The 15105-nt window shown below is 36.5% G+C and overlaps 1 protein-coding gene across 7 annotated transcripts in view; it reads right to left on the bottom strand.

Moving 5' to 3' along the window:
- Window positions 1-541: 541 nt before the first annotated feature.
- ATE1 (arginyltransferase 1) overlaps window positions 542-15105 on the bottom strand; it is a 91612-nt gene continuing 77048 nt past the window's right edge. For all 7 annotated transcript variants that reach the window (XM_068951550.1, XM_068951553.1, XM_068951554.1 and 4 more), the window contains one exon: window positions 542-2428. In XM_068951550.1, the coding sequence (XP_068807651.1) occupies window positions 2250-2428 (179 nt within the window). In that variant the 3' untranslated portion in view covers window positions 542-2249. The remainder of the gene's footprint in view (window positions 2429-15105) is intronic.

Here is a 15105-nt window from a genome sequence, read left to right as displayed (position 1 = left end):
TTTCAGTTTTATCCATATCTCACTTTAATTGCAGGCCTGGAAAGTTCCCCAAGAAGAGAAACAGAATATCAGAAAAAAGTCTAATGAGTACGTGGAAGGCGTAGCAGTAGCAAAGGCTGGGCACAAAGGACGGAGTTCTTCAGAAGTCTCCGTGTTAGGTAAGTCTGCTCCCTTGGAATTTAATAGGAATTTTATCTATTAATTTCAACCGGAGCACAGTGAGGTCACCATTAAAGAGTTCTGATAATCTTCAAGATTTTGCAAGTCATAGCGGGATTCTTGTGGGCCCTTTAACTAATTTGATATCATATTAGAAAGTTCCCTTATCTGTTTTGTTTTTAAGCTATATGGGCATCACCGCTTTTCAACACACTGCGTAGGTAGAAAATGTTATTCTTTTTGACTTTGCATTGAGTAGAGGGAGTAATACCTTCCCCTTCCTCCCCACCCCCAATAGGAACTCTTTATAAAAATGTTCATAAATAATATTTGGTGCTTCTCCTGTGGCAGTAGATTGAGATAAACATGGACAAATTAGGTATTACAGCATACAGAGATTTCTGGGTTCCAAATAATTAATCAATACATAACAGATATAATGCGACAAAAATAATCAATTTGTTGCAGAGGAGGAGATCAATGCAATAAATCCTAATCAACACAAAATAACTTTTTAAAATTATTGTTGAACCTGTGCTCGATACCAATAATATTACAACGATCAAACTGATAGGAAAAAAAAAGTCAGATCTGCAATGCACTTAAATCTCAAATTCTTACTCCTGTTCCACATAAAAAAATCAATGAAAATAAAAATACTGGCCAATTGTTCTAAATGAAATCAAGCCCATAAAGGGTAGGAGATGTAAACCTCAAAAATTAGAGTCAAATTTGATTTCTTTCTAGAGAGAAAAAAAGAAAAAAAAAACTTCTACACATTCTCTGATATAGCGTAAACACAAGTCCATGTTATCCAAGAAGATAACCAAATTATAAATGCATTAAGATTGTTAAGATATTGTAATATGTAACTGAAATATACAAGAGTGTATTTCCCCAAATTCCTAAAACTTGTATGACTTGATACTGACACAAAAACTACTAATGATAACATTCAAATATCAGATAAAGTGCTTTGATAAAGCAACACAACTTTTTGTGTTTCCAACAGTAGAAATATTTACTAAAATATTATTAAAGATGTTAACCTGTGAGTGCTGCAACATAAATGAAAAAGTCACCAAAAAGCCAGGTATAACATACGCAAATTTCCCCATATAACGCTGCAGAAAAATACTGCAACATAAAACAGCTCTGGTACCTCATGTTATTTTGGAGCATGGTTCTGAAATGTGCACTGAAGAGCTACATGATAAATCTCCCAAAACCTATTTCACATTAATGATGTGCATTAAAATCTCTGTTGTTTTCAGGCAAAGGATAAGGCTTATAGCAAAAAAAAAAAAAAAAAAAGAAAAAAAAAGAAAGAAAGAAAAAAAAAGGAAAAAAAGAAAAAAAACCCAAAAACTAAAAAAAACCTGTGCCACTTGGCTGTATATCTTTGGTAAATTAATAGTGCAACTATTCTGTTTCATTTTTAAAGGGGAACATTTTCCAAAGCACTGTATTCCCCCGCCACTGAGAATCTACTATGAATTCCTACATTCACTAGGATCTCAGATACTAACCTATTACTTCAAGCAAATAGAGAATGTGCAGTGCAAAGTAGTATTTCCTCCTATTTTTAAATATACTATTGAAGCAGAATTAAACAATGCCAAATTCCAAATTAGAAAGGAACTGCACATTTCAGTTCCCTTGCAATACTTCAGAAGCACACAAATTGAGCATAGATTTCATGGTAATTTTTAATAACCGATATCCAAGGTGCTACTTGAAAACATTTGTAATTAAAGAATTAGCCTAGATAGAGTTAACCTTTGTCTCTATAAAAAAAGACATCTGTTTTTTGTTTTGCTTAGATGCTTAGAGTTATTCAAAATGCAAAGAAAGGCTAGAACTACTTATTTGAAATACATTGCGAGCATGTTCTAAGCTTATATTGCTAAAGCCTTATTGTTTTGTCAGAACTTTCAATGGAGTTTGCATTTAAATAAAGTACCATGTATTCACGCAAGCCTAGATATATATCCGTCCTTTTATACCGCTACGTTAATAGGCATACTAACACACAACTATATTACATATCATCCAGTGGCAGTGCAACTGTGGTGCCATTTAATGATTTTTCAACTTCTGAACAACAACATCCTTTCTGAACAGGTCTGTCCGACCAAACTCGCATACTGCTGAACACTGGCTTCATCACTTGGCCCCTTCCTTCTTTTCTTATATACGCTGTAAGACATTATGGTTCTCTTGTGAAGTACTCTAACTCTGCCCAGGTCCTTAATACGACCTTCATCAACTGCAAAAAGAACACAAAAATTAGTTAAATACATTGTCCTTGTGATCTTAATTTACGCAGCTAAGTTCAATATGCATACTGAAAACTACATGAAGTGATAAAACTAATCTACAGATGAATACTGTGATAAAGCAGGGTTGACATACAGATTCCTTTCCTTGAATTATGGCTGGAAATAAATCCTAGATTGTAAGGTATGCGTGATGGGGTGGAGGGAAATCATACGTCATTCATTTCTAACGGTGATTACAGTGTTTCTGAAAGTACCTCTCCTGTTATAATTTAAAATTTGTGTGCATTTAATGCTCACTAGAGTCCCACACCAAAAATGAAATTGTTTCTGGGAAATAATTTCAAATATGACCATCTAGAAAAGACTTCCTATAGTTGCCCTATTACATTTAATTACCATGCCATTTGCAAAACTATCAGCACAGAACGCTCTCCTTCCCTGAAAGTGAGAAGTATCTAAAATACAGCAAGAAGCTTCCTCACTTTTTGCTTTAGGTAAGCATAAGCTAATAAACTATCTTCCCAGATTTAAGCTCCCCTTCCCCCAGCCCCCAACCTTTTCTCCTCATATAGTGGCTTCTAAGTTTCTGTAGTAGAATGAGGCTAAACACATACCTTCCTTACTCCAAGTCTGATCCTCTAGCTCTGCAGACCAATGAATGGAGTTCAGAGAGCAAGCACTAGCTGCTTGGGCCTGACACAACTCCTTAAGCTTTCAAAGATACACACACAATAGTTGAATCTTATTAACCTAACCTACAGAACCCTTGTGACTTAAAACTAGAATTATAGACATAAGAGCACTGCTGAACAAGTTAAAACTTCCCTTATTTGCACAAATTCAATTGATGCTACTATTGCAGAATATTAATTTTATATAGCCGCTGTGCGTCAGAAAAATCGGATCTAGAGCCCTAGAACACTCTCTAAAGAGAGTGAGCGAGCAAACCACCTGCCTGAGGCAATTGCAGGATAAATTAATAAAATTATTACACAATACTGGTAAAAAGTTTTGGACTTTTCTGAACTTCAGATTTAAATAGCCACCGACGTAAGAGTTAGATTAAACACAGAAGCTGAAATAGGACTTTGAAAGTTGAAGTATATACCTTCAAATTATGAGAGAGAAGCGATGCTTACTAGAATGTCAGCATCTGGGACATAAGCTCAAGGGTTTGGTGGTTTTTTTTGGCATCAGGAGACTATTCTGACTGGAAAGACAGCATGGGTTAAGTATAAACTTTCAGCTTTATCCACTGTATCAATCTCTGTCCTAAACTGAAATATATGTTCTTGCACCGGTTTCATTTAAGTTACAGTATTTTAGGCTCCCTCAACTGAATCTGAATGGTATCCATTCTACACCTTTACCCACTTAACCACCTGCAATGAAGTCTTCTGCTGATTCATCAGCTGACTCAAAATCAAACCAACTGCTGTGGAAAGCCAAATAATCCTAATAGCTACATCAAGGGTAAAAATAGTATTTAACTATAAGAGGGTAAAAAGATACAGAACTTTTCTAACAAGCTTTGCAAATGGCATTAGATCCTAAGTACAGAGGTTGTGCGATCAGCTCTGGCAAGTGAATTGGTCACAAAGTCCTGTCTTGCCTTGTTTTACGTACCTGAAGTGTACTAAAGACTGAAAAATCTAGTTCATCTACCTTTCCTGTATACGTAATCTTTGGACTTGCCACAGATAACCTAAGTAATCAAAAACAAAAGGATGCGATAGCCTGTGTCTGGAAGAATATGAAGCTTGTTAGATTAATCTCTGTCTACTCAAACGTAGCCCTTCCTATGGAAAAGCTTAAAACTCACTTTTTGGCTTTCTCTATGCATTATAATGACAAAGTTGGTCATTACACGCTTTTCTTCGCAGGCACTTTTAAGAATCTCCCCCTATTCATACACAGAAATGTCTTACAAACATTTTTCTGCTGAGTGCCTGAATTTAGTATGTGAAACCTAATGAAGCCAGCCCATTTTACAAAGTTTAGAATGACTTCATTACTTTTATCTATGTTTTGATTCCTAACATGAAAGTACAATGTGCTTCTTAAAACTTAATGAGCAAAAAGTGCTTTGAAGGAAATAAAACTGAATAGTACATGCTAAGATTGCATTCTCCTCTAATTATTGTTGGCACTTGCTTTACATAAACACCAAAGTAAAAAACACTTTGTTTTGGCTTTCTCTCCCTCTTTGAAATCCGTTAGGCTTTTGATGTGTGGCCAATACCCTTCTGATATCCTAAATGGTTGTTTTTCTACCCATCCTATCTACTCTTCTATTACATTCTCCTTTCTGAAAGTTCACCAAGGGAAATACTGCAAGTTTAGCTTGACCCAGTGACACAATTGTAAAATTATTTTAACTCCGTAAATGGGAAAGCTTATATTTACTGTACCTCCAGGCTACTAGCTTGTGTCAGTGGATAACTGATTTATGCCAAGTCTAGTCTTCATATAAAATCTCATCCCAAAAGTACTTTCAAACTGTTGACACTCATTGCTCTTCAATAACACTGAGGCCTGATACTCTGGATGAATTCATTTTTGGCTTGTAGTACTCCTGGCCCCAGATTCAATTTCTTACAGTAACTAAAGCTACTGTACCTTCAATTTCCCTATAGCCTCCACTGGCTCAGTTGAACTTTGTTCTTGTTGTCCAGCATGTGTTTTTATATGCTTAGTCCACTTTTACTCATTACATCAAGCACAGTTGGTGCATTATCCTCCTTGGAATCAGAATCATGCCAGCTCTAACTCTATAGCTACATGAAACATAGTTACTACTACCAGGGTTCTAGCAAATTTGTTTAACGCTGCAGCCAAATATTTTCTGGGGGAGAAGTAAGGCTTGCCAAACCATGCTGTAGACCAATCTTTACTTGGACTCTGGCACAGATTTCTAACACAGCCCTCAGGCAAGAGAACGCTCTCCCAGAGTAATCAAGAAAATCCAATAGTCCCAAATATCTTGAAAATCATTGTAATACGAATACCTCAGACATATTTTAAGCTAAACACAGACAGTAAGTTATATACATACAGTATATACTTACAGACTTGTAATAAGTAAAGTTTATCGTCAGGAAAAGTTTAAAACCAAGCATGTTTGGTCTTATGAACTTATGCTTGATCGGTTGTATTTATACTTGTTCTACACATTAAGGTTGATTCCAAGTTCTTTAAGTAAGATTTGAAAAGCAGAAAAATAATGATCCTCACAACTTCCACAGTTTCTTCACAAAGATTACTAGCGAATACTGTTCATCAACTCCCCCCAAACTAAAAACTTAACACGATAAAAATAACCTTCTGAAAAAGTACTTAAAATATACATAATTTAAACTCCATCTGAAAAAGAATCCTTTTACTGCAACTTTAAGTCAGCACTAAACTAATCTCAGGTACATAGTCAAGCTTTTAGAGAGAGTGAAAAGGAAGTTCTGTCACCACAATACCAAAACCATAAGTTAAAATTTAGTCAGCTTTCAGTAGCTACTATTCTGGTGCCAACACCATATGAGTGCAGGAAAGTACTCTCTTTATTCATTTAAACCCCTAAGTCGAATGGATTTAAGAGAAGTTAATGGAAAATAAAAAAAAAAAAAATTGGGCTTCACTATTGGTTAAAAAATAAGTGACCCAACAAACAGGAAAAAAAAAAATTGTTCCTGCTTAGTGGTACATGATAAAGTTTGGTTTATACGTAAGCAGGCAGCAGCTGACTCCTAACACCCCTTCTCTGTGTGACTGAAGCTGGGATACAGGAGCAATCTCAATTCAAAACAACATCATATAGCGTACTAAATAAAATTCTTTTTGAAAATAAGAAAAAATTTCTCAATCTGTATTAGTCTATGCTTTCTTAAAACAGTTTCAGTTAGTGATTTCTATTTCCTGAAGGACTCAGACTGATTGGGGTGGAACAATGTTATATCAGCTTTACTCGTTATTATAATTCCTGAACATGACATTGTTACTACCAAAAAGCTTAAAAAGCATATTTTTTCCCTCCTCGCATTTCCTCATTTTGTAGTTCTCGAGTCGCCCGCTAACCTCTGCTTCTCCTCACCTGTAGTCTGTACATTTTTCTATATAAACCTCAAAACAGACAGAATTATGGGTTTTAAGACAAAGGGGCTTTTGCACTTGCATAATTCTTGGATCACCCTCTGGATTCAGGCTGCAATTTATAGCTAGTTAAGTTTTTTTTAAGGTTTGCTTCCTCACCCATCTCCTCACTCCAGTTCAATAGGACTACCAGAACTTTGAGTTCCAGAAGACTATGCCACACTGCTCAGTTTAAGTGCCTTCTTAAGAATTTTACACTCTCCCCCAAGTCCACAAAAAGCTTAACTTCAGAAAAACAATTCTGTTGACTGAGAGTTCCTGTCATTTTAAAGGAACCAAGTAACTGACAAGGCCAAGGTGAGCTTAAGATAGGCCAGAGTCCGTTTAGTCAAGCATCCTACCTCCAACAACGGACAAAGTACCTGGCTAGAGCTGAGTATAAGAAAGTATAAGAAAGTATCTCCGTAGAGCGCAATGTAAAGCTCTGGCTGCCCCTACTATAGCTCTGTTTAAAGATACCAAAACTGTCTTATGCTTATACTTCACGTTTGAAAGCTCTAGCAAAACTTTTATCTAGTGCTTTGTTTGCACTCCGATTTGCAACAGTTTTAAGGAGGTTTACATCAGAGTACAGCACCAACCAACTTAAATCTGTAGTCTCAAACCTAAAAATATATCTGAACTTTTATTGAATAAATTGTCACTTCTTTCTCTCTCCTATAATTCTAAAACAGCAAGTTACTTATATACCATTCATCTATAAAAATTTGAATATAGATTTCATATATAATTCAACTTTGCCACTGTGATGCCATGAAAAAAGTTACATCAGTGTAGACACTGTTTAAAGAAATCCACATAAAATAACACTTGCAGGTAAATCTGATCTAGTTTTTGCACTTCAGCATCACAGGGCACAGTTAAGACTGTTAAGTGCTTCTGCTGTCATTTTTCATATTTTTATCTTCATTTCCTAGAATGCTGAAAATAAGTATCACACTCCTAGCACGGCTTTTATATACAATTACGTACCTTCCCACCACGGTGGAAAAGAATGCCTATCAAAATGGAAAACAGCAACATCGTTTAACTACTTAACTACCAAGAAAGCCAAAGTGTGAAAGTCAAAGTGTGCTCGTGTGACATTTCCAATAGCTGAAAATGGATGTTAAAATTTTTTTTCACCTCACATCACTATTGAACACAATTCATGTGTGTTCTGCATACTTTACATCTTCGTTCAGCAAGCATGAAAGGGCTGAGATGCTGGGGAAGGACACAGTCCAAGGCTCCCTCTGTCTATGCTTTCAGATTTCCCCCCCGAGCTTTAGGATTTCACTTCGCTGAAACTGCTGCCTCCATGCAAAGGGAAACAGCAAAAGCGCCATTGGGGGCACGGTAACTCATACGTAGTACACAGAAGATCAGCAGTAGTTGGACCAGCTTAGCAACAACATACTCCCAGAAGTCTGAGATAAAAATGGCCTTTTTGCAAGCCAAAAAAGTCACCATGAACTTTTCATGGGGAAAATTACTACATACGCCTAACATGACTTATTTAAATGTGAAATAAATCAAGAGTCTCTTTCCTAAAAAAAACGAAGCATATGAGATACTTTTCTAAGCATCAGAAAACACAAAGTAAAAAGTAGGTTTCCCCTTAAAATCCTCTACATAATGTTTTGTCTTGGCAGATATTAAATATCGGTTAGATTTCTCGGCCTGGCTACACACCCACCCACCTTCGTCAAGCGCAGGGGGCAAGGCTGCGGAGCAACACCGCACAATAAGCTAGAAGTAACCACAATGACCTTCAAAGGCAGTCTCATCCAGTAATCAGCCCAAGAAATACTTTTATACTCAAGAGATTAGAAAGAATTTGAAGAGTGGGAAGACTGACATATTCTTATACAATTCCTTTTTTTATTTCTTTATGTATTCAAAACCACCTTGCTCAAAAAATGCAAACTCGAAAAAGCTGGTAGCAAAACATATTTTTAAAATGCTGATAGGCATTCCTGCTGAAATACCAACATAAAACAAGGAGGAGTAAATATTTTACCATTTTCACTCACAGTAAAAGCAAAACAGTCTTTCAGGGTGCACTTATATAGAAATTCAAAGGTTAATATTCTGATTTTTTCTTCCAATGTAGAATTTATTAGTATTTTTAATAAAATTATTTTGAAAAGCTGAAATCAAAATATTTTTATTCTCCAAGTATACTAATCTTTATTTTTACTACCTAAAATATGTTGAGTGAAAACCAGCTACGTCTGGTCAGAAAACGCAACACTCTCCTTTAGCAAGCACAGGTAGAACAGTACAACTGAGAATCAAGACAATGGAGAGAGAGCGCTGCAATAGGCTGCTGCAACTCGAAGCAGGCTTGAAGCCAGCATCACAATGAAAAATGTTATGGATCAAGGCTTTTTGTAGCCAGTGATTACTAAATCAGCTTTTCAGTGGTGGCTGTTTTGGTTCAGGCTGCTTTTTGATCAATACTGATTAAAAAAGACAGTCATAATTCAGGTCCTAAAGCTTTCTTTTTCCATGTCTAGTGGAAACAGTAGAAAGAAGATAGGATAGATATTTAAAACTGGTGTTTAGTAAGAAAGAACTGCTACATTCAATTATTTCTAAATGCAAAATATGGATTTTTTTATAACCCAGAAACGATTTTCTAAACGTGCCTTAGAAAATCAGATAACTCTTCTGTCCAAATCACAAATTCCAAAGATGATGTTTCTCGAACTAAGAGGAATGAATACATATCAAAGCAGAACTGAGGAATATTGGTAATGTGCTACACTGTTAACTTCTTTAGGGCCAGATATGAGGTGTGCTTATTCACTGTTACCAGTTCCCTCATCCCCTTGAATATACTCCTCGTGAATGTGAAATATTTTATTTGCCAGTGGTGTAATATAGAAATGAGGGTAAATTAACTTTCTTTTGAAGGACGTTTTTCCATTTACAGGAAAATAAGTGAAGAAATAGTTAAAAAAGCTAGATTTATTGACTTTTTAATTTTTTAAATAGGAAAAAAGTAGGACAATGCCAATTTTTTTTTAAAACTATGGGAAAATATTTCTTGTATTTTTGGTACAAAGAACGTACTCAGAGCTAGTATGAAGCTTTATTGAGGTCTGACACATCTAATTCAAAACAGAAATGTGATACTCCTGCTAAACTCTGAAATGATGCCGTCTCTGATCATAACTTTCAGTTTCCTTAAATGTCATTTAAAATCCCTGAAACAAGTATTTGGCCATCAAAATATTTATTTTCAACAATATGGGTTATATTTCTTTTACTGTAGTCATCTAGTTGGAGATATGGGTTTAAGGTTACAGGAGGATACCATACATACAGTCCTATCTTTCATTGTACAGGCTAGTGTTTCAGAGAAGGACACTTAACCCAGAAGCTAAATGTACCAGTTTTGTCTGCAGGAAAATAAATAAATAAATCTCTCTGGGGTAGTTCATAAATTTAAAAGGTAGAGCAATTTGGAAATGATCACTCTTTAGCAAAGGTTTTTCCATCAACTTTGAAACAAGAAACTCATTGTTCATATCTCATGAGTTATCGTTTAGATCTTATGGCCTAGAAACACCAAAAAGTTCAGCTCTGCCTGCACTGCAGAAGTACTAACTCAGAAAACCCTGAAAAACGTGCAAAACTGAAATAAAGCAGCAATAAAGAGTCTTATTTTAGAGACAACACATTTCCTGACTTTACATATCCCAAGGGAATAGCATGGCCGAGAGAATGACCTGTAAAAATTACACGTGAAGAAGATACTAAGCTTTTATTCACAACCTAATCTTTGTTTTCAGATACGCTTTAATCTTTGCCTGCTGCCTGTGGTTCACCCCCTCCACAAAGGGCTGTTTCTTCTGATACGAAATACTGTACAAGGCAGAGATCACTTGCAAAAACCTGGCTAAAAACAGTTTCAGGGCTGTGTTTCTTAAATTCAGGGGTCTTGGGGTGAAAACTAGGAGTAGTGCTGAAGGCACTCTGAGGTGCTCAAAGATTCTCCCAGGCACTGAGAGCCCTCAAGGTGCGTGCCACGTTCACTTTGTGCTGCTTCTGCGTCTACACGACGCAGAAAATACAGATTTGATTTTTTCCACAACAGAGCGAAACAGCTCAAGAAAGAATGGAAACACGCAAAGTACTAGTCCTAGCTTAAAACTGTGCCATGAACTGAATCCTGTGGTTCACTTTAAAAGCAGTCTTAGAAGGAAACTACCATGTGCGTACCTACTATTATACGCTCGTTTCCATTTTGCTTAATAACGGAATTTCCAAAAAAATCTATTTTTACCACTAAAGATCAAATCCACAAGAAAAGGACAATGATCAGCAATTGATAACTGCCAGATTTTCAGACAGACAGTCAAAACTGTACGCTTAAAACTGATTTTTGGTTTCAGTTTTTAATTTTCAATTTTGAAGCAGGAAGGGCTTGTATCATTTCTAAGATTAACATGGTATTCACATTTGCCAAATCAAGGAAAAATACTGTAAAAGGTTTAAAATTCAATCTACAAAGAGTAAAAAGCTTTTATGAAACACGAGCTTTCAAACTAGGGGTAAAAAATGATCAAAAAATACTCATCTCTTACCGGTTATCCCATGGCAACGTACATTTGAGAAACACTACAGACTTGTAGAATATTTTTAAGAAATGCTACATCTGATTTACATGACCTTATCACAGTTTAATGATCAATAACTTTGAGAGAAAGAAACTTTAAAAGCAAGAAATAAGGTAACTTTTCAAATTTCACAACTGAGATCTACATAGGATACATTCATTACTGAAAACAGAAATGTTTGCATCACAATTCAAAATATAATGTACCTGATCTTTGAATATAAGCTTGTTTCTTACTGATTTAAAAGTATATTTTCTTTTGCTTGACCAGCAAAACATACGAAATCTCTGCAAAACTGAAATGGACAATATACAGTGATATAAGCCATACTCACTGATAGTATTACTTATATTAAAACAGTAAGTTGAAATGTTTTTCTCATATTGCTTCTTTCATACCACACTCATACATTAAGAAATAGTTAGATCAGTATCCCTCAGGGTATAAAAATACTACCTCAGATTCAAATAAGAGTACAATTAAAATGAAGCATTAACTAAGAAAAAAAAAAAGTGAAAAGAGCTTTTAATTAAAACCAGCAAGCGCAAGTCACAAAGGAAGTACAGTAAAAAGTTCAGAATATTCTCAGTTCAGTTACTCTAACAGGAAAAGAACAACTAGCAACTCACTGTTCAGCTGTTCAAACTCACCAAATCACCGTTCAAAAAGAAAATGTTTCCAAGAGGAAAAACGCATCTTATCAAAACATTATCAAAGATTCTTTAAAAAGTAAAGACAGAAGAATTACAGTATTACAAGCATAACTTACAGTGAACCTTAAAACGGGTAAAGAAAGGAAGCTACAATGAGGATTAATTTTAAACAGGTCTTACAGACGAAAACGCCTGGGCTTTGAGCCTGAAATCACACAACCAGTTTATGATTTGAAATTCACTTTTGAGAATCAGGCAGATTAATCACTTGACGAATGCATTCAAAACCTGCTAACACTGCTGTGCCATGCGGAAACAGTAACTCATTGTGTTTTGACTGTGATTATTCTAGTAGTAAACATGAACTGGGGCCAACAGAAAATATTTCCTGTGTAATAAAAAAGTCCGAAACAGTACTTCTAGTTTCCAACTAGAAAACTCACAGTAACCTGAAAAAAGCTTCTGCCTTTGACTACGCTGCCTATATTTCAACACCAAAGGGAGTCCAGGCACGGCCTACTCTTCTGGAAGCATTTGAAAGAAATTGGACGATTAGAACGCACATAAACCACTAAGTATGAAATGCCAGGTATGTTTATGAGGGACTATCTTTTAAGACAATAATCATTCTAACGTGGTGAAATAGCCACCAAAGACCTATATTTAAATGATACTGACATTTCTCCAACAAGGGATTGCTCTCCAGGGATCGACTACAAAAAATTAGCAACATCCTGGCAAAACGTTGGTTAAGTAAGACTGAACAACTTCCTAGCTGCAAACGGTATCTGGTTTGTCTCCAAAGTCAAGTCATTAAGGCTAAGAAAAACGGAATACAATCCAGTAGATGATCTGTAGATAAAGATAACTATTTCACTTTTAGATGCTCCTTCAGAAGATGAAATGAACTACTCATTTCTTTGAAGTTGTATCACTGGACATGACGCTATTCCTGATAACGTCAGATACGAGAAATGAGAATTGGAGTTGACAATGAAGAACATAAACTGCGTGTGTCTTTGAAAAAACATAACAACAAAAACCCTCCACACTTCCTTTTGTCATCCAGGCAATTTCCACTTATGTGTACGCAGTTTATCCACACCCTGCACACAGAGACAAGAAGCAGGTACAGCTAGGCTTTAAACACAGTAATCTAGCACCATTTCCAATCCGGAAGCATTACTGCCGCCAGTATCGCTGCGCTCACGAACGCTGCGAGACGCGGGTTCTGCGCACGGCCCTGCAGACTGCCCCCCTGAGCTACGTCCGGAGAACGTAGATACGCAAGGGAGTTTAGCATACCTCCAGCAGCTAATGCTATGTTAAGTTTACCAGCTCATTCGCGCCTCGAGTCATTTCTGCAGGACTCTCTGGGCATTTCTAAGGCATGCCTCTGACCTCCTGGGTTCTGGGAGGGCTTCTGTGCTCTGGGTCAGCACTGATGAGACTGCCCAAGCCTTATTCTGCGTCAGATGCATCCTCCCGGTGCCCCTCAGAACTTTTATTAGCTGAGCTTTCTGGTTTCCCAAAGTATCCCAGTTATTCAGGAGAAGAGAGAAATTCAGTCTTACAAGCTTCTCGTTTCTCTTTAGATACAAAACTAGTAAGAGTGGTCTGATAAATCTGGTCCTTAGACACAGCAAGTGAAAAGAGCTAATTTGCAAAACTGCACAGACAGTGCAGTTGTGCACACACAAAACTGCACACACAGAAAACACCTTTCCAGAGAGCTTTAAACACAAGTCCTAATGATACTTCAACGGCCACAGCAAAAATGCAGTACTGAGCCCCAAGTCTGCAATGATAGTAAAGTAATGGAATAGAAGACGGTGCAAAGGAATTTAAGAGTTACAGGATTATGCTTTATAGAGAGACTGCTCAAAACGCTGGGATGTAGAAACAAAAAAATTTTGAAGAGTTAAAGAGAGTTAACTACTATTAATTAAAACAATATTTGAACTGCATGTAAATGAAAATGGCAGAAAGCAGTAAGGGGATCTTTAGAAAAGAAGGGCAAAGAAAAATCCTCAGTAAGACGATACATGAGAATGAGAAAAAAAGATAAACAAATAAAAGTCAAGCTGAGAATTACCAGCGCAGGTGTTTCCGTGAAATAGGCAAATTTGATGCAATCAGCAGTAGCTTATCAGCTAAATAAATCACATTACAGCAATCAATTTACTGGCTAAAATAATTAAAACATGGAATCAATTATGTTCCAAAAAGCTCCATAGGAAAAGTCTGCGTGATGTCACGGCAGCACAGAATAAGCACGCTCGGCGGCGCTGAGGATCATTATAAAAGGTCTGACCCTGGAAAAAAGTTTGCTGCGGTAGCTGGTAGCACGTGGCTGAGTCCCAGCAGCCCTCCAGGACTCGCTGGTTCTCGGGGCAGGAGGAAGACCCAGCACATGTGCCTGGCATCACTTCCACAGCTGCTCTGTATCTGCGCCTAATTACAGCTTTTAACTTTTATCACATTTTGAAACTAATTCCATATGCTAGTTACCCTCTGCATGAAACAAATCTGCATGATCTGTCCACTTAGTTCACACTATTTGATTTTTTAATTTCTGTTCCTGTTCCACCTTTGGGCATGGCAAATGATTCCTGTAAGTTTTAGCAATCTTTGTGCTTCCTCACATTCCCCCATATCTTCAGTAACTAATGAATTCAGTACTGGTCACACAAGGCTTTTAGTTTGCCCCAGTAACAAAAAAGAGCAGAATTTACTTCTAGACAATTAAATGCTACAACTTTAAAGCAGTAAAACCTTACTGATAAGGAATTTTTTGAGCACATGGCCCCCCCCCCAATTAATCTTTCTAATATGATGCAGAACTAAAGTATGCCAGTATATCTTTATTTTCCAAGCAAATATTCAAAAAAATATGCAATTTCATTATCTCTTCTTTATATAGTCTCAACAAAGGCAATTTGGGATTAAAAATTATTCTCAGGGAATATTCAGTTGAAGCCAAATATTTCATGAATTCCACCAGAAGTCGGAGGATGGAGCTTGAGGTGCATTGGTTTACTCTGCTACACGTACGTCAAAGATAGATGTGTTCAGAGTATCAAACAAGACGAACTTTTAAAGCTCAAATATTTAGCAAAATGGAATTCATATTATAGCCATACTTCAAAGTACAACATTCTCAAACTCTTTCTTTCTTTACAATTGATTGTTCTGTGATACTTTGTTTCAGAGCTGATAGCTCATAGTAACGTCAAATCCCTAGGCCAATTTATACAG

The sequence above is a fragment of the Struthio camelus genome, chromosome 7 (assembly GCF_040807025.1).
Source record: "Struthio camelus isolate bStrCam1 chromosome 7, bStrCam1.hap1, whole genome shotgun sequence".
Lineage (NCBI taxonomy): Eukaryota > Metazoa > Chordata > Aves > Struthioniformes > Struthionidae > Struthio > Struthio camelus.
This window is presented reverse-complemented; position numbering and strand designations above follow the sequence as displayed.